Source organism: Dendrobates tinctorius, unplaced genomic scaffold (assembly GCF_039654945.1).
Source record: "Dendrobates tinctorius isolate UK_male_01 unplaced genomic scaffold, ASM3965494v1 ptg000134l, whole genome shotgun sequence".
NCBI classification, from domain to species: Eukaryota; Metazoa; Chordata; class Amphibia; order Anura; family Dendrobatidae; genus Dendrobates; species Dendrobates tinctorius.
The window spans coordinates 10,579,982-10,606,062 of NW_027361802.1; the positions used below are offsets into that span (position 1 = coordinate 10,579,982).

Here is a 26,081-nt window from a genome sequence, read left to right on the forward strand (position 1 = left end):
TTGGCGCTTGCTGGGCTTTGTGCAGCGCCGACGTTTATCTACTGTCGGCGGTTTTGTGCCCCCCGGGACCCCCACATACCTTACAACGCGGGGATCCCGGTGTACAATGCATGCTGGGACCCCCGACGTCATCGAGACCTGATTGGTTCAGGTCCTGATGACGTCAGCGTCACAGCAGCCAATGGGAGCGATCGCTGGGAAAGCTGCTTGTTTCCCGGCGATCTCACTCGTTGTAACGCGGCTTCTCCTCTGATCTAACACTGACAGCTGATCAGAGGTGAAGCAGCGTTACTGTGTGACTAGATCGCTGCCTGGCACAGCTGATCGCTGCCTGGCACAGCTGTGCCAGGCAGCGATCTTGTCACACAGTAACGCTGCTTCACCTCTGATCATCTGTCATTGTGAGATCAGAGGAGAAGTCGCGTTATTATGTGCCAGGCAGCGATCTTGTCACATAGTAACGCTGCTTCTCCTCTGATCATCTGTCAGTGTGAGATCAGAGGAGAAGTGGCGTTACTATGAGTCAGATCGCAGGGCAGCGATCTTGTCACAAAAAAAAAAAAAAAGTAAAGAAAAATAAAGCAGGTACACAGGTTAGGGCTAGGGCTAGGGTTAGGGTTAGGGCTAGGGTTAGGGTTAGGGCTAGGGTTAGGGCTAGGGCTCGGATTAAGGTTATGGGTGTGTTGGTGTTAGGTTTGCGGTTAGGGTTATGGTTAGGGCTGAGATTAGGGTTAGGGGTGTGTTGGGGTTAGGGTTGGAATTAGAATTGGGGGTTTCCACTGTTTAGGTACATCAGGGGCTCTGTAAATGCAATATGACGCCCGCAGACCATTCCATCAAAGTCTGCATTTCAGAACGTCACTACTTCCCTTCCGAGCCCCACCGTGTGCCCAAACAGTAGTTTTCTCCCACATATGGGGTACTAGCGTACTCAGGACAAATTGGACAACAACTCTTAGGGTCCAATTTCTCCTGTTACCCTTGTGAAAATAAAAATTGGGGGCTAAAAGATCATTTTTGTGGAAAAAAAATGATTTTTTTATTTTCACGCCTCTACATTATAAACTTTACTGAAACACTTGGGGGTTCAAAGTGCTCACCACACATCTAGATAAGTCCCTAGGGGGGGTCTAATTTCCAAAATGGGGTCACTTGTGGGGTGTTTCCACTGTTTAGGTACATCAGGGGCTCTCCAAATGCGACATGGCATCCGATCTCAATTCCAGCCAATTCTGCATTGAAAAAGTCAAACGGCACTCCTTCCGTTCTGAGCTCTGCCGTGTGCTCAAACAGTGGTTTAGCCCCACATACGGGGTATTGGCGTATTCGGGACAAATTGCACAAAAAAATTTGTGGTTCATTTTCTCTTTTTACACTTGTGAAAATAAAAAAAAATGGTTTTGAAGTAAAATGTTTGTGAAAAAAAGTTAAATGTATATTTTTTCCTTCCATATTCCATTCATTCATGTGAAGCACCTGAAGGGTTAATAAACTTCTTGAATGTGGTTTTGAGTACATTGAGAGGTGCAGTTTTTAGAATGGTGTCACTTTGGGGTATTTTCTGTCATATTGACCCCCCAAACTCACTTCAAATGTGAGGTGGTCCCTAAAAAAATGGTGTTGCAAATTTTGTTGTAAAAATGAGAAATCGCTGGTCAACTTTTAACCCTTATAACTTCCTAAAAAAAAAAATTATGTTTCCAAAATTGTGCAGATGTAAAGTAGACATGTGGGAAATGTTATTTATTAACTATTTTGTGCGATATCACTCTCTGATTTAAGGGCATAAAAATTAAAAGTTTGAAAATTGCAAAATTTTCTACATTTTCGCCAAATTTTTATTTTTTTAACAAATAAGCGCAGATCATATCTAAAAATTTTTACCACCATCATGAAGTACAATATGTCATGAGAAAACAATGTCAGAATCAGTAGGATCCGTTGAAGCGTTCTAGAGTTATGACCTCATAAAGTGACACTGGTCAGAATTGAAAAAATTGGCCCGGTCACGAAGGCAAAAACAGGCTCGGGTGCGAAGGGTTTAAGTATTTTGTGTGACATTACTCTGTGATTTAAGGGCATAAAAATTTAAAGTTGAAAAATTGTGAAATTTTCACCAAATTTCCATTTTTTCACAAATAAATGCAAGTTATATCAAATAAATTGAAGTACAATATGTCACGAAAAAACTGTCTCAGAATCACCAGGATTTGTTGAAGTATTCCAGAGTTATTACCTCATAAAGTGACAGTGGTCAAAGTTGTAAATATTGGCCTGGTCATTAACGTGCAAACCACCTTCGGGGATAAAGGGGCTAATTTAATAGGCCAGATGTATATCTATTACATGGGAAAAATTATTGTAAAGCAAAAGTACGAGTGCATAAATTCTCTCATAGTAAGTGATATATGGAAAACATTCATGTAAGTAAAAAGCGCAAGTGCTAAGGAACTACTATATATAGTTAATGCAGTGGAAAAAAAGCGCAAGTGCTAAGGAACTACTATATATAGTTAATGCAGTGTTACAAAAGCATGTTAGATCATATCCAATAACAGATAAATAGTAGGATGGTTGATAGATAATTTACCCAAGAGAATCTTTGGTTACGTATGCCCAATGCACGTGTCGCTCATTGGCTTCCTCAGGGGGGTATGATTTTAAATAATCTAATAAATTATATATTTTAACTATTTATAAGGTGTAGCATTTTTGTAGGGTATATACCGTACTTAATTTCTGTTGCACGCTCTAGGTATTGGCTATTGTGTAAGTTGGTGTTCTAACTATAATATCTTGTTACATAAAGTAAGAAGTAGTTCATGGAGATCATACAGATATGCATGCTGTTCATGTGATCATGCTAAAAATGGACAAAAATAATTATATGCCACCTTTTCCAATTTCTCTTTTTTAATTTAACAGGACACTATATGTATGTTGACTCTGTTTATGCCAAGCAGTTCCAAGAAGTAGCACAGTTGGTGTCACCTATGATTGTTACTCCCATATCCGGCTGCCTTTCCTTTTATTACCAGATTCATCGTGAAAGTAGCAATATTTTTATGGTCTATACTAGAGACTCACATGGATCCTATGAGGAAATTTGGAAAATGAATGATGTGAGACAAGGAGAATGGAACCTGGCTGAGGTTGATTTAAATGCATTATACCCATTAGAGGTAGGTTTATTATAATACAGTATCTCACAAAAGTGAGTACACCCCTCACATTTTTGTAAGAATTTTATTATATCTTTTCATGGGACAACACTGAAGATATGACACTTTGATACATTGTAAAGTAGTCAGTGTACAGCTTGGATAACAATGTAAATTTGTTGTGCCCTCTAAATAACTCAACACACACCCATTAATGTGTAAACCGCTGGCAACAAAAGTGAGTATACCCCTAAATGATAGTGACCAAATTGTGCCCAATGAGCCATTTTATCTCCCCGATGTAATGTGACTCATTAGTGTTACAGGTGTGAATGGGGAGCAGGTGTGTTAAATTTTGTGTTAACGCTCTCACACTCTGTCATACTGGTCACTGGAAGTTGGCACCTCATGGCAAAGAACTCTGCGCATATGAAAAATAAAGTTGTGGCTCTACATAAAGATGGCCTAGGCTATAAGAAGATTGCCAACACCCTGAAACTGAGCTGAAGCACAGTGGCCAAGACCATACTGCAGTTTAACAAGAGAGGTTCCACTCAGAACTGGTCTCCACCAAAGAAGTTGAGTGCACGTGCTCAGCATCATATCCAGAGGATGTCATTTCAAACTAGACATATGAGTGCTGCCAGAATAGCTGTAGAGTTTAAAGGAGTGGGGGTCAGCCTGTCTGTCCTCAGACCACATGACGCACACTGCATCAAATTGGTTTGCATGGCTGTTGTACGAGAAGGAAGCCTTTCCTAAAGATGATGCACAAGAAAGCCCGAAAATAGTTTGCTCAAGACAAGCAGACTAAGCATGTCCAGTGGTCTGATGAGAGTAAGATAAACTTATTTCATTCAGATGGTGCCAAGTGTGTGACACAAAACCAGGTGACGAGTACAAAGACAAGTGTGTTTTCCCTACATTCAAGCATTGTGGTAGGAATGTCATTGCACGACTCCGTTGTCGGGTGTCCTGGGACCAGGGGCTCCTTCCTTTTGCCTAACGCTAGGGGGTGCACCTTGTTCCCCAGGTTACTTCTGAGGGTGAAGATGCAGGGGCCATGTACCTTGCCTTATCTCCCGAATCACCCCCAGTATATACCCTTCCCCCACCCAGGTGAGAGGAGAGTAGTAGTGCATCATAGTACACAAGCAGACTCTAAAGGTAATATGAACAGGGGTAATGGAAGATATCAAACATACAAATATACACTCAGATATAACGGATGTATGCACCGGGGAGTGAAGAATGTGGTTAAAACAAAGTAGGAGAAGGAAGGGAATTATATCACTCACCAAAACCAAGCAACAGTCAAAGATAAATCCACTAACCACCTTTTAAAATAACCACTAAAACTTCCCTAAGCCATGCAGCATAAGCTAACTCTGACAATGCGTGTTAGTCAGGACACAGGTTATATAGGGGCTGGGAGTAGCTAACAGTGCACAGCTGAGAACTTTAGCTCCCAGAGCTCTCAACATGTCAGATTAACCCCTGCACTGGCCAAAGAAATTAACACAGAAGGTGATGTGCTTCTATTCAGCGTAGGAGTAGGAGAACTCAGACGCTGCGGTCCTCTGGCTCCTCTCTGTCGTGGTAACGTGATGCCAGTCGTGGTTTAGGGCTGCATGAGTACTGCTGGTTGTGGGGAGCTACATTTCATTGAGGAAATCATGAATACCAACATGTACTGTAACAAACTGATGCAGAGGATGATTCTCTTCCTTTGGAAAGTGGTCTGCAGGGGAGTATTCCTACATGATAACGACCCCAAAAACATCGCCAAGACAACCTATGATATGCTAAAGAAACTGAGAGTAAAGGTGTTGGATTAGCCAAGCATGTCTCCAGACCTAAACGCTATTGAGCATCTGTGAGGCATCCTCAAATGGAAGGTGGAGGAACTCAAGGTCTCTAACATCCATCAGCTCTGTGATGTCATCATGAAGGAGTGAAAGATATTCCCAAAGGCAACCTGTGAAGCTTTAGTGAACTCCATGTGTGACACCCCAGAGTCCGGTTGTCACAGTGACATTGCCTCCCTCTATGAGGTGAAGTCATGCTTGGAGGCAGAAAGGGGGACCCCCATGCCAGGTAACATAGATTAAATCACAATTCCTGCTGCAGGTCAGAAAAGGGAGCTGCCTTATAAATTCTGGCCAGCAGAGGGGGTTGGTGAGTCAGCTAGAAGTGAGCTGAGGGGGTTGTCATGGAAACGAGAGCAGCTGTGATCTGTGAGGAAAAATGACAAGACAGTTAAACGTGAGGTAAAAATATATTTCTGGAATGTCCAGTCAGTTCATGACAGGGAGCTGATCTGTGAGGAGCTGGTGAGGGGGAGCTGATCTGTGAAGAGGGAAAGGACACGAGCAGAGACGGAGAGGCTCTGGGGAAGCTAAAAAAAACTGCGTATAGCAGCTCCCAGAGTGAAGCGCTAATAGAGAGAAAAGGGACGTCAGAGTCCTTGGTGGTCAGGAGCTGTATGTCCTGACCGCTGAATCTGAAAGTACAGGGGATTGTACATTCTTGTGCGACATTGCACACCTGAGGGCACGACAGCAGATAAGGAGCCCGGGGCTGATGGTGAAAAGGACGGTACCCGTGGAATAGGTTCATGCTGACAGCCGTACAGGTTAGTGAAATCATCACGCAATTGAGGGTCGCAGCATAGTTATAAACAGCGGAGACCCACACACAAAGTGAAGAAGGAAGGTCCAAAATCCTCACCTGGAAAGGTGGATCCCCTGAATGCCTCCAGGCAAGCCGGACTCATTCCATCACCTGTATGTGGTACTCCGGATTGCAACCAATTACCAGTAAAAGGTAAAGCAACTGCACCTCTCTGTGTCCTCCTCTCATTTCTCTGCACCCCAACGTTCACAGCCATTTTGACTATTAATCTAACATCTTTGCCCTGGGACTATTGCTCTACCTGTGGAGACCTATTTTCACCTCAGCTGTGCCACATCAACAGTCTCAGGGGAACAACACTGCAGCGCTGGTCACCTTTGACCAGAATACCACAGGTGGCGTCACGTATTTAATCATCTACAAACTTTATCTTAATTTTTACCACATCACCAACAACTTTTCCCCTTCCCCTTTCATCATTTTTTATTTAATGGACGCCCTAGGGCCACGGACCGGGTCGCCGCCGCCGTTACACCGTCCCCCGTTGAAGTCAACGGGCCCGGTACCGAGTACCCCACGGCCCTGCTCCGCGCGCGCGCCCTCACGCCGCCACGCACGTGCCCCGGGCGCTCCACATGCCCAAAAGAGTTAAGGCAGTGTTTGAAAATAATGGTGGCCGCATAAAATATTGACAATTTGGGCACATTTTGGGAATTTTCACACATGGGGGTACTCAATTTTGTTGCCAGCGGTTTGGATATTAATGGCTGTGTGAATTATTTTGAGGGCACACCAAATTTAGACTGTTATACAAGCTGTACACTGACTACTTTATATTGTATCAAAGTGTCATAATTTCAGTTTTGTTACATGAAAAGATATAATAAAATATTTACAAAAATGCGAGGGTTTTACTCACTTTTGTGACATACTGTATATGTGTAGCAGATTTTATGATGTAATCCCTTCATCTTTCCTTGTTTTAATATTAGGTTAATTTCCTCTTAAGCACATTACCAACTTTGGCAATCATTGAAGCTCTGAGCACCACTGTCCAAGGATAAGGACCTCCATTCAGAAGTTTGAAATCAGTAACCACAACAGAAGGACCCAACACATGATAGTAAATTGATTACGATGAGCACCATCTAATTTATAGTTTCCCCTTGAGTATAGCTGTAGGTAAATGAGACACATGGTGCTGAGTTTCCCATACATTACAACAATTCTCTGGAGTTTACAGTAGCAGGACAGCCTGTGAGCAGAGTCTTGACTGACCAATACTGATTGTCCAAAGATGATAACCCTTTAAAAGAAAGGATTCCAATGTAATTTGTGTCACAAAATTAAAGTGTTGTTTCCATATTTCAGATTGTCTTTGAAGTTGCATTCAATGGCATCCAAGCAGGTTATGTGGCTGTGGATGATATTTCATTTTCGGCTGAATACTGCACTGAAGAAAGAGGTATGGGTTACCTATGTCTGTCTACCTATTTATGTCTCAGTTTTTGACTACAGAATGTTACTTTCTGCATTTTTCTCATATCTAAAATGTACCATTAGAAGGTGAAGATGATCTAGTCCAAATATGACATAAATTTGCTGTCTAAAGTCCTAACACGGAGCAGAGGAGACAGAGTTCTTGGTATAGGCATGTGGTGTAACTATCGAATCATGGTGTTAATGGTGTAAGAATGACAATGACTTCTCCACCTATAAACCTTTTCAAGAAACATACATTAAAAACAATTTGATCCATTTTTATCTTTATCAATTTTTCAAGCCTTAGTTTAGTAGATTATTACATAAACTATTCCTTGGGGTTGTCCGTCCAAATCATTAAGTCTGCAGTCACTCTGTATGACTGTACACTTATGAATCTCCTAACGGAACCTACTGTGCACTGTGGGGATTTGCCTGTTTCTGAGCAGGGACTGGAGGATATGTATGAGTTATACATACTCCCGGCCAGAGCCCATCCAGTGGGAGAAGCCTTGCTTCAATACACTTGTATGGCACGAGGCTGCGCCCTCTAGTCAGCCTCATCACTAGACGGGGCGCGGCCTCGCTCCATACAAGTGTATTGAGTGAGGCCATAACCAGTAGTCAGGTTCTGGCCTTGAGTATGTATACTGTATACAGTAACTTATATATACCCTCCAGTCCTGGCTTAGAAACCGTCGGATCCCCACAGTGCGCGCGCTGGGGGTATTCATAAGTCTGCAGTCACACAGAGTGACTGCAGACTTAATGATTTCAACTGGACAACCCCTTTAAGCTGAATTCAATGTAGCGGTATTATACACAGTATTAGAGATGAGCAAATTACCTGGTCAGACAGGAGGCCTGTGAAACGCCTACTACCTGCTGGCATCCCGGATCTTCTTTCATCACTCGTGACATGCAACGCACACGAGACAACAGGCCAGGCTTGTCTAATCAGAGGAGAAGCTGGGGATACCGGCAGGTAGGCGGCAGATCGCATGGCTCCCACATGGATTAGGCTCCTATGAATTGATTCTCTCATTTCTAAACATAAGACTGATATATGGCTTTGGACAAAGTCCTGGCAAAAAGACTGAATTGGATAATTGCATACATAATAAATTAATTAGTTAGTTAGGTTTCTATTAGAAAATGAGATACTTCTTGTATTATCTGACCATAGAGGGCCATGATAACAGCATCCCATGCCAAACATGCCTCTCATCACAGAGAAATCGCAAACCTTCCAGATGTAAGCTTAATGCATGTCTGCCGGCCAGTTAGGAGTGGAAGCGTGGTGCCCGCTGTCAGAGACGGACGCACTGCCTCCTCAATAACACAGATGATGGCATCAGGCCAGGAGGGATAGTTTATATAACCGTGCACTGTGTACAATATGTAGACAGTCTGTTGCATTTTCCCAAAAACTTTTTCTTCAAGGCTTATTCAGTTTTGGCAGGTAATTTTACACTTGGCATGTAAGCTAGCTGATCTCATTGTTAGGTCATGTGGACAGCCAAGTTCTTTCCATCACAACCTAATACAGTCAAGGACACAAATCTAATCTATAATAATAGATCTGTCTTCACTGTAAAAGGTTCAAAGAACATTTTCCCCTGAAATAATAAAAAAAAAATCACCACGTACCTGTCATTTCACCCAAAATCAGACTAGAAGCTTAAAGGGTTTTTCTCATACTCATACTGTAAAAGTGTATTGTTGGATTGTGCTTTTGCAAATTTTGCAATTTACTGCTTATTAAAATTTTAATCCGTTCTTGAGATGTGAACAATTTTCTTTTTTTTGTTGCCTTGGGGACCGATTACCGCTAGTGATGAGCGAGTATACTCGTTGCTTGGGTTTTCCTGAGCATGCTCGAGTGTCCTCTTAGTATTTTGGCGTGCTTGGAGATTTAGTTTTCGTTGTCTCAGCCACATGATTTGCGACTTGTAGACAGGCTGAATACATGTGGGTATTCCCTAACAAACAGGCCTTCCACACGTGTTCAGCCTGTCTACAAGTCGCAAATCATGTGGCTGAGGCAACGAAAACTAAATCTCAGAGCATGCCAAAATACTCGGAGGACACCCGAGCATGCTCGGGAAAACCCAAGCAACGAGTATACTCGCTCATCACTAATTACCGCTGTTAAACATATGTGTAATGCTTACAAGCCCTTCCCTAATGACGTAGTAAGCAATGTTTTTAAGATGACCAGAATAGCTGGAGTTCGCTGTTACCTCCTATTACCAGCCAACTTTAGCGCAGTGCTTACAAGCTAGATAGCAGTGGTCGGTCTCCTAGGCAACGAAAACTGATAACATCTCAATTACAGACACAAGTGTTAATAAGCACAAACAACTACAGACCAGTCTCCAATCTCCCCTTCATCTCTAAACTTTTGGAACGCCTAGTTTACTCCCGCCTTACCCGTTACCTCTCCATTCACTCCCTTCTAGACCCTTCACAGTCCGGCTTCCGCCCCCTACATTCGACTGAAACTGCACTCATCAAAGTGACCAATGACCTTCTGACAGCAAAACGTAACGGTGACCACTCTCTGCTCATTCTTCTTGACCTGTCTGCAGCTTTCGATACTGTTGACCACCATCTCCTACTCTCTAGGCTCCAGTCACTAGGCATTAAGGACACTGCACTCTCCTGGTTCTCTTCCTATCTCTCTGACCGCTCCTTCAGTGTTTTGTTCTCTGGCTCCACGTCATCTCCTCTTCCTCTTGCTGTCGGGGTACCTCAGGGCTCAGTCCTTGGCCCCCTTCTTTTCTCTCTCTACACGGCCCCAATTGGACAGACCATCAGCAGATTTGGCTTTCAGTACCATCTTTATGCTGATGACACACAACTATACACGTCTTCCCCTGACCTTACCCCCGCTGTACTACAGAACGCCAGTGACTGTCTGTCCGCAGTCTCCAATATCATGTCCGCTCTCTATCTGAAACTCAACCTCTCCAAAACTGAACTTCTTCTGCTCCCGCCGTCTACTAACCTCCCTAAATCTGACATTTCCTTCTCCGTGGGTGGTACCACAATAACGCCCCGGCAGCAGGTGCGCTGTCTGGGTGTTATGTTTGACACCAATCTCTCCTTTACATCCCATATACAATCCCTTGCCCGCTCTTGCCGCTTACACCTAAAGAACATCTCTAGAATCCGCCCTTTTCTCACTATGGAAACAACAAAAACCCTCACTGTTGCATTGATCCACTCTCGCCTGGATTACTGCAACGCTCTATTAATTGGCCTCCCCGTCACTCGACTATCCCCTCTCCAATCCATACTCAATGCAGCAGCCAGGATCGTCCATCTGGGTAATCGGTACTCGGACGCGTCCGCTCTTCGCCAGTCCTTACATTGGCTGCCCATTCATTATAGGATCCAATTCAAAGTACTTGTTCTCACCCACAAAGCTCTCCACAGTGCGGCACCCCCTTACATTTCTTCTCTCATTTCTGTCTATCGGCCTAGCCGATCGCTGCGCTCTGCAAACGACTTTCGACTAACCTCTGCACTAATCCGTACCTCCCACTCCCGACTCCAAGACTTCTCCCGTGCTGCTCCTATCCTCTGGAATGCTCTACCCCAAGAAATCAGGACTATCCACAATTTGCATAGTTTTAGGCGCTCCCTCAAAACACACCTGTTCAGAGCGGCCTATCACATTCACTAATCAAAGTCATTTTCTGTGTAAGTGTGCGCGCGTAGCCCATTCACTATCTCCATCCATCCTTCACTCCTGCAAGATGGCTGGACCTTCATTGTAAATACACCATTGTAAATACACACCTGTACTCTGTATCTCCCTCACCTCATTGTAGATTGTACGCTCTCACGAGCAGGGTCGTCTTATTTCGTCTTATTTTGCTTTAATTATTGTATTGTTAGCGTTGTTACTTATGACTTGTGTTTTGAAACTGTTAAACTGTAAAGCGCTGCGGAATATGTTGGCGCTATATAAATAAAGATTATTATTATTATTTATTATTAAGCAGAAGATCGCAAAAGTCACACAGTATTACAATGAATATCCGACAATATTCATCTATGAAGATTGAAATAACCCTTAAATGATCCGAGTTTCATTAGTATAAATAAATCAGCCTGATTCTCTCGCATGAGAGAATATATGGCAGTGTGAGTGAGCACTAAGTGTGTGGCCCCTTGTCATTAACTTTCTGCCAGTACTATAGGTGCTGTAACTTCGTTGCTCTCTCTTCCCATGCCATGGTTTAGTGGTTTGCGTGCACTGAACTGAAAACCTACCTCTCTGGTATGTCATTTGACAGACAGTAGAGCATGAGTAGAGATACATACCTTGCCCCCATGTCCTGTAATCAATCTCGGTGTCTCTTCTGCTATAGAAATGGCTTACGGAAAGCAAAATGGAGAACAATTCTGCATTAATTAATGGAAGACAAATAAAAATAATCTTCCTTTATTTTGTCATGTTTGAATCAGGGCGGAGGAATTAGGAATAGTTTTTTTAGACGTAGCATAAAACTTATAAAGAGACAAATCACTTAAAGGGTTTGTCCCATAAATTACCGTAATATTGATGTTTTTTCAGCGCAGTTCATCTCTGATCAGTGGGGGCTCCACACATAGCACCCCTACAATCAGCTGTTGTTTGCTCGGAAAGCCACTGGATGTAAACACATGGAGCATATCTGCATCTCCATTCAATGTGTAGTGACCGCTACCAAGCACTGCAGAATTGGTTGTCTTCTTTTGATAGGAGCTGAGCTGTAGTACCTGGCAGTTGCCACTACACAATGAATTCAGCTACTCTTTGCAGTTCATTCCATTGGTTTACATCCGCTCCTGCTGGAACAAATAGCAGCTGATTGCTGGAGGTGTTAGACACCCATAGATCTGTTGTTGATGACCTATCCTAAGAATAAGTTATTAATATTATTTGCCAGGATAACCCTTTTAATACTATTTCCTGATGAGGTGTACACCTGAGAGCTTATTAATCTAAAGATAGAAGCTCGAGGAGAGTCTGACAAACATTAACCCTTTAACGGTAATGAAGTGTATAGTCATGCTCACCACTACCAAGCAGAATCCTATACCAAGTAGTGCATATAAAAATCAGGCTGTTCTAAACTATCTGGATAAACAGCAATATATTGTATTCAATCCGCATGACATATGTATGGTGTCATTGAAAAAGCAGATGAATGTTGAAAATATTAATTCCTGATGTCGTATTGCACTCACTTTCCCTTTGATATTTATTCTTTGGAAAATCAGAAAGTAACCAGGAACATGTGGAATGACATCGACACCTTTATCTGTCCTGTTCTTTCAAATATAACTGTAGCTACAACAAAATTTGCATAAATCAATAGTACAGGTGGATAAAATAAGAAACTTTATAATATATCTTATCAGAGAAATCTGCTTGCTTCCCCATTTGTAAAACCAGTTCATCTTCTCCCCCTGCCTCTAGAAATTGTCTGCCACTCAGAAAACAGCCCAAATCTGTCTTGCTCAGACACGATGGACTGCTTGCTCACCGTGGTGTAATATGACAGAGCCCATTGTACTGTATGGAGGGGGGAGGAAGAGAGAGGAGCAAGGAGAGAAAACAAGCAGAGGAAGGCACAGAAAAATCATGCCGAGCTTTCTAAGAAGTCTTTTACCTCACACAGAGCTGGATTCATATCTACACTGATCACAGCTGCTGTATACAGTAGTTTCCTCAATACTGCTTCTTGTCTCTTGAGTTCTAAGAATGGAATGAACAGCAGAAATCCTGAGTGCAGTACTGTGTATGTGAGATCTCATAGCAGCTAGTCTCCACCTACAAGCTTAGAGTGGAGTGCAAATTAGAGATAGAGTCTGCAGAAGGGAAATACTGGTGAGAATGCCAGAAACAAATCATATAATGGTCAGAAATAGTGTTATTTTTCAAGTAGTCACACAGGGCAGTTAATTCCGAAATGATACTTGAAATTATGGATTCCCTTTAAGAATGCAACGGCAGCTGTGTTCTGAATAAAGAATTACACTATATGTGTTGTTTTACAACATTCCTTCTGAAATTTAAACTATGTTTTTTTATAGGGGCAATATTCAATGCACAAGAAGCTGGCTGTGACTTTGAGAACGATCTCTGCAAGTTTCATCAAGACGATAAAGACAGTTTTGGCTGGAGCCGGGTAAAAGTGAAGCCCAATATCTATAGAATGGGAGACCATACCACCGGAATGGGTACATTATGAAAAACCCGTTCAGCGAGTATTGTGATCTATTTATTGTATTTCATTGTGACTAGTTTTTCAGCTTTTTTTTATTTAAACTTTTTTCATAGTGAGTTACATGTCAAGAAAATAGTGTAATGGTCTACGTATAGTTATGATGCTAAAGTTTAATACCATACGACACCATGATGTGCAATGTTATATATTATCCCTGTGCTATCCATAGTGGGAGTCTGTGATTCAGGGCTGAGTCAGACAGCCGTATAACTCATGCGAGAATCGCATTGCACTGCACGGACTGGCCGGCACCTCTCCTGACCTGAGCAAGACAGCCAGTATGAGGTTTAACCATGCGATTCTCGCAAGAGAAATATGGCAGTCTGTCTCTGCCCTAACACCCTGGCTCCTGCTGTAATGACTGTGATGAGCGATGTCTCTGATCCATTCTATTTATTATCTTAGGTGCCATGATTAATACCAACAATTGTGCTTAACAAAAGCTGGGGCTTCCCCAGTCAATGGCAGGCACATCTGCCATAGTTATCTGCCTGTCCTGCCATTACATGCTTTGGAATATTAAGTACAAAGTATTATATAAGTGTAACGCTATTGCAAACTTAAATTTCCCAGTCAATCCAAAAGATTACTAATCCTGAACTCTGAATATTTAAGAAATTAAAAGCAAGTTTTTTCTTTTTTAGCATATTTATGTGTGCCAAATTATTGGGAAACTATTAGTGTGCAGAATTGTTATGCCACTAAATTTCAATTATTTATTTTCATCTGTTAAAGTGAGAATATTAACCCCTTTCCGACATCGAGCGTAAATATACGCTGATGTCGGACTCCCTCCCTTTGATGTGGGCTCCAGCGATGAGCCCACATCTTTTCTTGCACATGTCAGCTGTTTTGAACAGCTGATATGTGCCTCTAACAGCTGCGGGTGGAATCGCGATCCATCCTCGGCTGTTAACCCATTAAATGCTGCTGTCAAACTCTGACAGTGGCATTTAACTCGCGCTTCTGGCAAGTGCGCCAGAAATTCCGCCCATCAGTGAGCCTGTCACATGATTGCGGGTCACCGATGGGTTGGCATGACAACCAGAGGTCTCCAGCAGACCTCTATGGCTGTCACTGCCGGATTGCTGTGATCGGCGCCCGGTGGACGGCGCTCATAGCAAGTGATCAATTCTGCTACATACAGGCGATCTGATCATCACCTGTATGTAGCAGAGCCGATCGGATTATGGCAGCTTCTATTCTCCCGTGGAGAATATTGAAGCATGCCAAAAGTAAAAAAAAGTTTTAAAAAATATTAAAAACATGAAAAAATATATAAAAGTTCAAATCACCCCCCATTCAAAATAAAACAATAAAAGAAAAATCAAACTTACACATATTTGGTATTGCCGTGTTTAGAATCACCCGATCTATCAATATAAAGAAAGAATTAACCTGATCACTAAACGGCGTAACAAGAAAGAAATGTCAAAACGGCAGAATTATGTTTATTTGGTCGGTCAACATTGCATTAAAATGCAATAACGGGCGATCAAAAGATTGTATCTGCACCAAAATGGTATAATTAAAAACATCAGCTCGGCATGAAAATATAAGCCCTCACCCAACCCGATAATCACGAAAAATGGAAACGCTACGGATAGCGTAAACGGCGCAATTTTCTTTTTTCTTTTAACAAACTTTGGAATTTTTTTTCACCACTTAAAGAAAAAAGAACCTAGATATGTTTGGTGTCTATGAACTTGTAATGACCTGGAGAATCATAATGGCAGGTCAGCTTTAGCATTTAGTGAACATGGTGAAAACAAAAAACAACTGTGGGATTGCACTTTTTTTTGCAATTTTACTGCTCTTAGATTTTTTTTCCCATTTTTGAGTACATGATATGGTAAAACCAATGATGCAGTTCAAAAGTACAATGCGTCCCGCAAAAAACAAGCCCTCACATGGCCATTTTGACCAAAACTAAAAAAAGTTATGGCTATGGGAAGGAGAGCAAAAATGAAAATGCAAAATCGAAAATATCTCTGATCGTTAAGGGGTTAACCAAACAACTCACAATGTACAAAAATACATTTGATATAAAAAAATTAGTGACCCATATAGCCGCCCTTCTTGTCAATAACAGTCATAAGGCTTCATCCATGGAATCGGCTACTTTCTTAATCTGTTGACAATCAACTTTTTGGACAGCCCCAACCACGGTTTCCCAGACACTGTTCAGAAAGGTGTACTGTTTCCTTCACCGATAATCTCCCATCTTAGAAGGGCCCACAAGTATTTAGTAGAGTTTAGGACAGGTGAGGAAGGGGCCATGTCATTATTCTTCATCTGCAAGGCCTTTACTGGCAGCCAAGCAGTGGAGACTTAAATAAATGTGATTGAGCATTGTCCTTATAATAAACAAGGTTTTCTTGAAAGATGCAGACTTTTCCCTGTTCCACTGCTTGAAGAAAGTGTCTTCTAAAAACTGTCAGTAGGATTAGGGTTGATTTTGAGTCCATCTTCAACCCAAAAAAGTCCGACTAGCTCATCTTTAATAATACCAACCCCTAGTTGTACCCTATCTCCACCTACTTGACATCTGAGTCGAAGTGGGGGTATGTGACTGTCACTGATGCAGTCTCGGGCCTACATCCATCTGGCCCATGAAGAGTCACTTCTCAAATCATCAGTCCATAAAGTCTATGAAAAATCTTTCTACAGATATTTCTTGGCCTTTCAACTAATGTGTCTTGTTCAATGGTGGTCAGGTTTCAGCTTTCCTTACCTTGGCCATGTCTCTGATCACTGAACACCTTGTACTTCTGGGCACTACAGGGAGGATGCATTTCTGGAAAATGACAGCACTGAAGGATAATGGGTTCCTGGTCGCTTCACGTTTAAGGGTATGTTTCCACGTTCAGGAAACAGCAGCGCTTTGAACGCAGCTCCGCCCAAAGTGCTGCCCCCTTTTGTACGTGCGGTGATTCCACATGTGTTTATTGAACACATGTGGAATCACCACATCCTATACATAGACTGTGTAATTTATCTTGCAGAGACGGAGCGTCTCCTCAAGATAAATAGACATGGTTCGGTCTATAAAGACGCGCCGCATGTGCGTATACGCAGGTCTGCCGCCTGCGTCTTTGAACGCATACTGGAGATGGGATTTCATAAAATCCCCTCCACTATGCTGTAACAGCTGGACGCTGTGGATTGAACACTGTAGTTTTACGCAGCGTCTAATCCGCAGCGTTTTCTGACCGTGGAATCATACCTTGAGTCTTTTTTTTCCAACACTTTTTTTTACTATTTGCAAGAAAACTTTTGATAGTTCTGTGATCACGCCCCAATATCTTAGCAATTTCAAGAGTGTTGCATCACAATTTTTGATTTTTCAGTCAGTTAAATTTTTTGGGGGCCATTTTGTCTGAAGAAAACAAGCTGCCTAATAATTCTGCACGTTAATAAAGGGTGTTGTATCCTTAGGCCGCACCCTTCCTGATTACACGAATACACATCACCTGATCTGATTCATCCAATAAGCATTCAAGCTTATACAGCTTGGAGTTGGAATATATGCATAATTGATTACCGTATATACTCGCGTATAAGCTGAGATTTTCAGTCCATTTTTATGGCCTGAAAGTCCCCCGCTCGGCTTATACGCGAGTCATATACCGGGGGTCGGCGGGGGAGTGGGGGTGTCAGAGATCATACTTACCCCCCCCGGCGCATTCTCTGCAGCCCCCCTCTTCTCCCGCCCTCAGGCTCCTTCCTTCATCGGTCACCGCTCATTAAAGACATGAATATGCGCATATTCATGTCTTTAATTAGCAGTATCACGTGACCTCTGAAGGCAGGCGTCGGAGAGAGGCTGCAGAGACCGAGCCAGGAGGGGTAAGTATATGCGATATTCACTTGTCCCCGTTCCCACGCTGCTTGCCGCTGCCTGCTGCGTCCTCTGTCAGTGATGTTCAGGTCAGAGGGCGCGGTGACGTTGTTAGTGCGTGCCGCGCCCTCTGCTGCCTGAACGTCACTGAGAGATGATGTGGCACACAGTGGCAAGCAGTGTGGGAACGGGGACAGGTGAATATCTCAGGTGCCGGGTCCTGAGCCAGCAGCGACACCGGCACCTGGCCCCCAGCAACGGAGAAGTGAATATGTCAATTTTTTTTATTTGCAGCAGCATTATTTGCAGTCTATGGAGCATCTTATGGGGGCATATTCTGTGGAGCATCTTATGGGGGCTTATTCTGTGGAGCATCTTATGGGGGCCTATTCTATGGAGCATCTTATGGGGGCCTATTCTGTGGAGCATCTTATGGGGGCATAATGTATGGAGCATCTTATGGGGGCATATTCTATGGAGTATCTTATGGGGGCATAATCTATTGAGCACCTTATGGGGGCGTATTCTATGGAGCATCTTATGGGGCAGCATATTCTATGGAGCATCTTATGGGGCCATAACCTTTACGGAGCAGCATATGGGGCATATTATTCTATGGAGCATCTTATGGGGCCATTATTAACCTTTATGGAGCATTATATGGGGTGTATTTTGTATGGAGCATCTTATGGGGCCATCATGAACTGTATGGAGCATTATATGGGGCTCCTGATTCAGTATGGATATTCAAAAACATTTAACCTACTAATGTCTCAATTAATTTTACTTTCATTGGTATCTATTTTTATTTTTGAAATTTACTAGTAGCTGCTGCATTTTCCACCCTAGGCTTATACGCGAGTCAATAAGTTTTCCCAGTTTTTTGTGGCAAAATTAGGGGGGTCGGCTTATACACGGGTCGCTTTATATAAGGTATATGGATAAAATACTCCCTAGCCTAATAATTCTGCTCACAGTGTATGTATGTATATACTGTATATATATATATATATATATATATATATATATATACACAGATATTTTATATATATGTGTGTATGTATATATGTAAATAAATATGTATTTGCACTACAAAAATAAGACCAATGGAAAAGAAAAGCTAATCTTTAAACACTCAGTCTCACATGTGTGGTTATCAATATTGGTCTCTGTGCTCCAAAACTGAAATAAATAACATTTTTGGCATAGTTTGCAATCGGCATGCATGCACATAAAATATCAAATGGACAATGGAAACTCATCTGCAGATCATGAGCAACAGATCTTATTTTGGAGTTTATTTGCTATCATTATGTTTTTGGAACGTACAAGTGACTTATACTACTATAAATGTGTTATTTACTGTAACCTGAGGCGCCAAAGAGGTCCTATCACCAAGTCAAAAGTGGCCAGTTTTTGCTTTTATTTTATTCCTACTGCTCGCTGCACCCTTTTGTGTTCAGATTTTATCATGGATTTAAAAACAAAACAAAAAACGGCTTACTCATGGGAGCAGCAGGAATAAAATAGGAGTAACCGTGCCAGTCTGGGAGATATGTACAGTACCCGTCACAATTTTGGACACAACTGTTCCGGCAATGGTTTTTCTTGTTTTTATTGTAATGTGCACGTTTTAGATTTAGACTGAAGGCAGCAAAACCAGAAAGAGAAACATGTATGGAAACGAGAAGTAAAGAAACACGTGAGAAACAGACCAGAATATGTATTAAACCTTAGATTCCTAAAAGTACCCCCCTTGTATTCGGTTGACATCTTTACACACCTTTGGCATTCTCTAAAGCAACTACATCAAGAAGTCACCTGGAATGCTTTCCAATGAACAGGTATGTCTTGTCAAAAGTTCATTTATGGAATCACCAGCCTTCAGAAAGTGTTTGTGACCATCAGGTGTGTTTTGTATATGCATTGTTGGTACACAGTTCCATACAGTGCTGATCCTTATTCCACAGCTGTTCTAAGTATTGCAAGAACCACTCAAATAAGTAAAAAGCAATGAAAGTCCATCATTGATTTAAGACCGAAGCACCAGTCAGTCTGGAAAATTAGTAGAACCTTGAAGGTATCCTTCAGAGCATTCATGAAAACCATCAATCGCTATGTTGAAACTGGTTCTCATGAGGACCACTCCAGGAAAAGAAGACCAAGAATTATTTATGCTGCAGAGGACAAATTCATCAAGGTTGCCATCTTCAGAAACTGCAAACTGACAGCAACTCAGATAATGGCCCTCATACATGATGCACAAATATGAAATAGCAGACACATGACAACATCACCTATCCAAAGGAGACTGCGAGAAGCAGGCCTTAATGGTCAAATAGCTGAAAATAAGTCACTACTGAGAACTGTTAATAAGAGGAGACTTGTTTGGGCCAAGTAACTTCCTGAATGAACATTAGATCAATGGAAATCTGTAATGTGGTAAGATTTTTGGTTCCAACCGCCATGTCTTTGTGAGACACAGTAAAGGTGAGCGAATGGTTTCTGTTTGTGTGCTGCTCACCATGACATTGATGAGAAGGTGGAAATGATGTAGAGATGCTTTGCTTGTGACACTGTTAGTGATTTTTCCCAACTCAAGGCATTTTTACCCAGAACTACCACAGCCCATGTGGTATGAACTTTGTGGAAGCTTTTTTTGTGTTGCAACAGGACAATGACCCCCAATATATTCAGAGTTATGTGACGAAGAATAAGAGGGATGGAGTGTTGAATTGGATGACATATCCTCATCAATCACCTGATCGTAGCCTAATTGGGATGGTTTTGGATGAGTTGTACTGTAGAAGGAGGGCAAAGTTGGCAACAAGTGCTCAGCACCACTGGAACTTCTTCAAGACTGCTGGAAAGTCAATCCTGGTGACTACGTGATTAAGCTGCATTAGAGAATGCCAAGGGTGTGTAAAGCGGGGTTAATTTGAGAAATCTAAGATTTAAAATATCCTCGTATGTTTCACATGTTTCTTTATTATATATTTTTATGTGTTCCTTCTTGGTTTTGCTGGTGTCAGTCTGAGGCTGTGTGCACACGTAGCGTTTTTTTTAGCGATTCCGCGGTGATTTTAAACGCGCAATTTCGCCGCGGAAATGCTTAAAAAACCATTCCATGCAATCCTAATTGATTCTGCACATGTTGTGCTAATGGTGCGTTTTTTACCGCTGTGCAATTGCTTTGCGGTAAAAAACGCAGCAAGTTCATTAATTTTGCGGAATCGCGTGCAATTCCGCATACATACACTTGAATTGCAAAAACGCATAGGAAAACGCATGCTAAAACGCATGACAAAGGCGTCAAAATCGCTTACAAAAGCACGTCAAAAGCCGCATGCGTTTTTCCGGCAAAGGGTAAGCGTTTCTGCTCAGGAATATTCTGCTTGAAAACTGCAACGTGGGCACATAGCCTGAATCTACAATGTGCACAATCCAAAAAGATCAAGGAAAACCATTACATGGACAGGTGGGTCTTTTGACCAGTACTATATAGAGATTTTTTATTATCTATGTGGCATCCTGTGTTAAGGAGTTATGCATTGGTGGACAACTCCTTTTTGCATTTGCAACAAAATAGACTACAGCAATCCAAAATGAAAATTCTCCCTGGGAGGAATCATTTTTGTAGGTGGTGTGACAACTGTCTATATTATTTTCAGGTCATTTCATGCTGGCAAACACAAGATTTTCCTCTCAATCTGGATATGTAGGACGCCTTTATGGGCCATCCCTGCCAGGAAATATGCAATATTGCCTACGATTTTTTTATACACTCTATGGCTTTTCAAAAGTGAGTGATTCTTTGGCTGTTTACATCTTTGAAGAGAACCAAGTTGTTCAAGAAAAGATCTGGTCTGTGCGAGAGTCACCTAAAAGTGTCTGGCATCAAGCTGAAATCAACATAAATAAACCTATGACCTGCAAGGTATAGACTATTTACACATTAACTTGGGAAGATTATGCATAACTGTACTTTGCATAAAATGTTTAACCCTTGCATGACAGAATCATAGACTGGGAGACATCAGGGGGCTGGTATGACAGGAGCTGCTCTTCACTGCTCAGCCCTCCATTTGAGACATTACATCAGTGTGCAGCTCCATGCTGTTATCAACCAGTCTCCTGAAAATAGCTGTTTCTCTGCAGAGAACAAGGCACATAGCCATGTTGGACTGGCTGTTTCTCACAGCGGGGAGCTGTGTGAGGTATTGTCCCAGACGGGAGGGGGGAACAGTGAGGAGCAGCTCCTATTACACTGAATTTAAAGTGTTCTAAAGATAATAGAAGTGCACTGGGAATCTCATTTGCACTGAGCTGAGCATCTCATTTTCATAGTTTATAAGGGCAGGGACAGTACAATTTTTTTTCTCTCTCTCCGGAAAAACCCTTTAACTTACTTAGAGCTTTTAAGGGGACATAAAGGTGAACTTACTGAGGGTTAGACTACTACTGAAGGAGAGGGGGCATAAAATCTACAGTAGGCAAGAAAGGATTAAATAGTTGCACAGTTAGTACTGTTACAGAAAGACATATGTCAATTAAGTTCAACCCAGGGGCATGGGAAAGACTAAAGGATGTGAGGTACGGGTACAACTATAATGAATGATCCAGTCTACCCTTCCTGAACGATCAACTGGATCAATAATCAGAACAAGAACTTTAAACATGTGATTAAGTATTTACCATGTTTCTTGCTAAAAATTCTGGTTAAATAGTGTGTGCATCTTATAGTCTGGAGGCAGCTTTCCATTATCGAGGAAAACGCTGCCACAGCTTTCTACCTGGTCACTGAGAGATCTATGCAACTTCACAACTCACTTTCCTCCTGCCCAACACTGTTGAATCTGATCAATGCAGGGCAGAAAAGGAAGCTACCAGGGCTTTTACATTTCTTTTTCAAAATAACTTTATTAAAATTTTTATAAAACAATTAAATGGGAGGAGGGAGGAAAGGGTCGAGGTAAGCGTAGGGAAGAATTTTACTTTATTGGGAAACAATACAAAGGAAAAGGGGAAAGGAAGGGAAAGGGAAATATAAAGAAAAACTGACAGTATTGTGTCACATCTGAGTAATACGGTTAGGGGTTACATACGGAAAACCCCTATATACAATAGAGGAGAGATAAGCACATATACATTACGTAGATTAACAAATATTTAGATTTGCTTAAAAAACAGCACCTATATGGAAAAAAAATGCTTACACAGAATAGACTATTAGAATATAATATAGCTAGCTTGTCGCATACCAAGCGGGGGGAAAAGTTCGTTTTTTTTTCTCAAACTATGTTAGTGGAACATATATCCTATAGATCCTATATATTCAGAGTTACTATTTCAGTCACTTTTCCAGGTGAAATCTTAATTATAATCCAAAAGTAGAAAATATAACGTCTTTGGCAGTCCACGATATTCAGGTGGGGTGAAGATCCTTGGGTAAACGGGAATAGAGCCACAGGAGGAAACATTGATGGAATAATTCCAGCTTTTTTAAGAAAGTCAATACCCTCTTCCGGAGATTGGATGGTAATTATCTTGGAGGCAAATTTCACGTGTAGAATGGAGGTTTGGGACCAATTGTAGTAAATACCAGCATGCTGAAATTCTTTTGTAGTCTGGTGAAATGACCTGCGTTTTAGCATAGTGTTTCTAGAAAGATCCTTGAAGAAAGTTAAATTATTATATGGTGACGAAAGGAAGATTGACTCTTTAGAAATACCAAGAAGCACATTTCTTTTCTGCTAGAAGAATCAAATATTTTCGAGTCTTGAAGAGAAGTATTAAGAATACTATTAGATTTTACATCGATATCTCCAGCCATTGACGATAAAGTGTCTTTAAAAAGCTTTTTGATAAGACTCTCTGATGCCTTGATTTTGTCTGTTTGCTGAGGGTCTGTTTTTTATGTTTGGTTTCAGACTATAGTCCAGAATTACCCTCGCTGTTAGTAAGGTTCCCCAAAGTGTCCAACGAAGTTAGAAAAGCTTTGCATATATTAACCAAAAAACTTTCAGTAAGGTAGTTATCAGAAGCTGGAATGGTATCTAGTAATAAAGTGTTAAAAGTAGATTCTTCAAGATCCGCACCAGGTACTTTTTGAACCATATTGAAAACATCAGCTTGTAATGGAGATCTCTATTCACACTTCATATCCTCATCATTAAAAAAATTCTCTGAAGAAGAGTAAAATGTAGAAACTTCATCAGATTACGCCTCATTAGAAGAGTCACTTCCCATATCCATAAAAGAAGCCATCCCTTCAGTAAGCATTTCAAGATATGTACTTTCTGGCTTTTCCCCGGATTCAGAAGACGTATCTGATTCAGAATATGAAGCATGATTGGAGTCTGACTGGTTTGTTCCTTTATATCTGTGTTTACTCCCATATTAGCTTGAACCCCATTGGAGAAATGTGCAGAAGATATTTTTTGGTGTGAGCTTCCAAAGTTGTCAATCAAATGCCTATTTTCTTCAAACATGGAATTCAAGCAGAGTTTTTAGCTGGAGTGATCTCATGACAAACAGTTATTAGTTCAGAGGAGCAAGTGGAATTATTTGAGTAAATTCCCTTGCTTTCCCCATCTTTATATCCCAGACTATGATTTAAAGGGACACCAGAGGCATCCCCCCTTGAAGATACAAAAAATAGTCCCTCCTGTGTCACATTAGGTATGATTTTGGACCCATTCTCCTGCAACCCCCCCATTGGAGGAAGCAGTAATATTGGCATATAATTTGCCTCCCACATTATTTTGATAATTAGTAGGATTCTTTAATCCAGGAGGAGGCTGCACCTCATTATGATTTCCAAGTATTTCCAAGTGTTTCCAAGTCGATTATTCTCCTGAATGAGATCTATCGTATTCAGGGGGGGTTTCCCGACTGACCTCCAAGCCGCAATACCCCCACAGTATCAGGAAGAAATCCTCCTGACACGCTATGGGGAATTCCCGTCCCTGCCACAATCACCCGGCTTTCGCTGGTACCTGCCACGGTAGGCACGAACTCCGCCACGTCGTACCGAAGGCTGATCTGGCAGGTCTGTGCAGCGTCGAGGCAGGAACTTCATCCCCGGCTTTCCCCATCTGCAGCTCGGCCGCGGTATTCACTTCTTCAAAACTTCAATGACAGGAGCCGGGGCTGCACTGGGCACAGGAAACTCCACAGCTGATGTCCCACGAGCTGTCTGGACTCCACTGGATCCTGACTTCACTGGCTTGTTGCGTGGATCAGCTGTTTGAGTCGGAGCCTTGGTTTGTTTACCTCCGGAATAGAAAAGGCCCCTGGTGGAGGCTTTCCCAGTGCTTCTCTGTCCTGGCAGTGAATTTTTCTCCAGAGGAACTGCTTTTTTCTTCTAATATCTTGATCCAGGCGTATTCTTCTCGCTTCTTAGACTGAATAATCCACAAATTGTTAAGCTTAGGGTAGCCTAAATTAGGGGATTAGCAGGAGTTCCTGTAAACAGGTCTGCGCCCTTCCCCTGCAAACCACGCCCCCTTCCGCTTCTACATCTCTAGACCTGCAGTGATGCTGGAAATTCTGGCTGCTAGCAGAAGGATCTTTTCAGGTCATGTGAACAGTCACATGCCTGCATGAAAAAAAAATATATATATACAGTGTGTGTTTTTGTTTTGATGATGTAGCTGAGATTTATGTGTGTTTTGATGATGTAGCTAAGCTGTGTTGTTTTTTTGTGATGTGTCTGAGTTGAGTGAGTGGAAGTAGTTGAGCTGAGCGTGCTGATGTAGTGTGCTCTGTGCCTTGATGTAGCAGAGATGTATGTGTGTAGCAGAGTTATTTGGGATCAGCATTTGCAGCATACCTGAGTTTGTGTGTACTTTGCATGCAGTAGAGTTGTTTATGTATGTACAGCATGCGTGTTTTCCACGCACAAGAGAAACAGAACAATTTATTCTGATCAGACTTTGATTAGAGTGTGGTTCGAGTGTCATCCATTTTTTATCGTATGTTGAGAAATAAAAAAAATTCTCCACCTTCCCCATTCTGTGAAAATCAGACCTCACTAGGATGTCATCTGAGTGATTTTTTTCACGGATTCATTGGCTTGCATTGCGAATATTGATACGACCCTTAGATCAAAATCGGACAAATCTCTGCAATTTTCGGCTGGAACATAACGAATGTGTGAATGGCCCCATAGACTGCCACAGGTACGAGTTCTGTCTGTTGAAAACACACATAGTACTTGTACAAGAAAATTGGACGTCTGAATGAGCCCTTATAGAAAGGGCTGTCCTGCAGTGGAGAAAAACAGCATAAACAGTTCCTACCGTGACCATAGATGTGTCCCGCAGAGAACCTTCCTGAGGAAGGCTGTTCCACAGGTTAATACTGTAGTTATGAAGGTAGCTAGAGATGAGCAAACTTTTTTGGACAATGTTCACCAATCTCAAATTCGGCATGAACGTTGCATATTCGGATTCGTGTTCGGATTCCCGAGCTTTTTTCTTAAAATTTTCCACGATGTCATCTGCTGCCTCGCTTCTGCTCATGTGATCCACCTTCCCTGCCTTTATAGCTCTGGTTCCCCTCCCAATCCTTGCTTGTGTATTCTGCTAGAATACCTCGCTTGTGGTGCAAGTGACTTTTCCTCTTCAGATACACCGGCTCTGCGTTCTCAGCAAACCTTCCCAGCTCGCAGTG

General features: G+C 42.0%; 1 protein-coding gene across 1 annotated transcript in view; it reads left to right on the forward strand.

Moving 5' to 3' along the window:
• Nucleotides 1-26,081, forward strand: part of MAMDC2 (MAM domain containing 2) — a 249,584-nt gene that overhangs the window by 183,481 nt on the left and 40,022 nt on the right. Inside the window, exons 6-9 of the mRNA XM_073543722.1 lie at nt 2,926-3,182; nt 7,167-7,260; nt 13,371-13,517; nt 21,077-21,342. Of these exons, the coding sequence (XP_073399823.1) occupies nt 2,926-3,182; nt 7,167-7,260; nt 13,371-13,517; nt 21,077-21,342 (764 nt within the window). The remainder of the gene's footprint in view (nt 1-2,925; nt 3,183-7,166; nt 7,261-13,370; nt 13,518-21,076; nt 21,343-26,081) is intronic.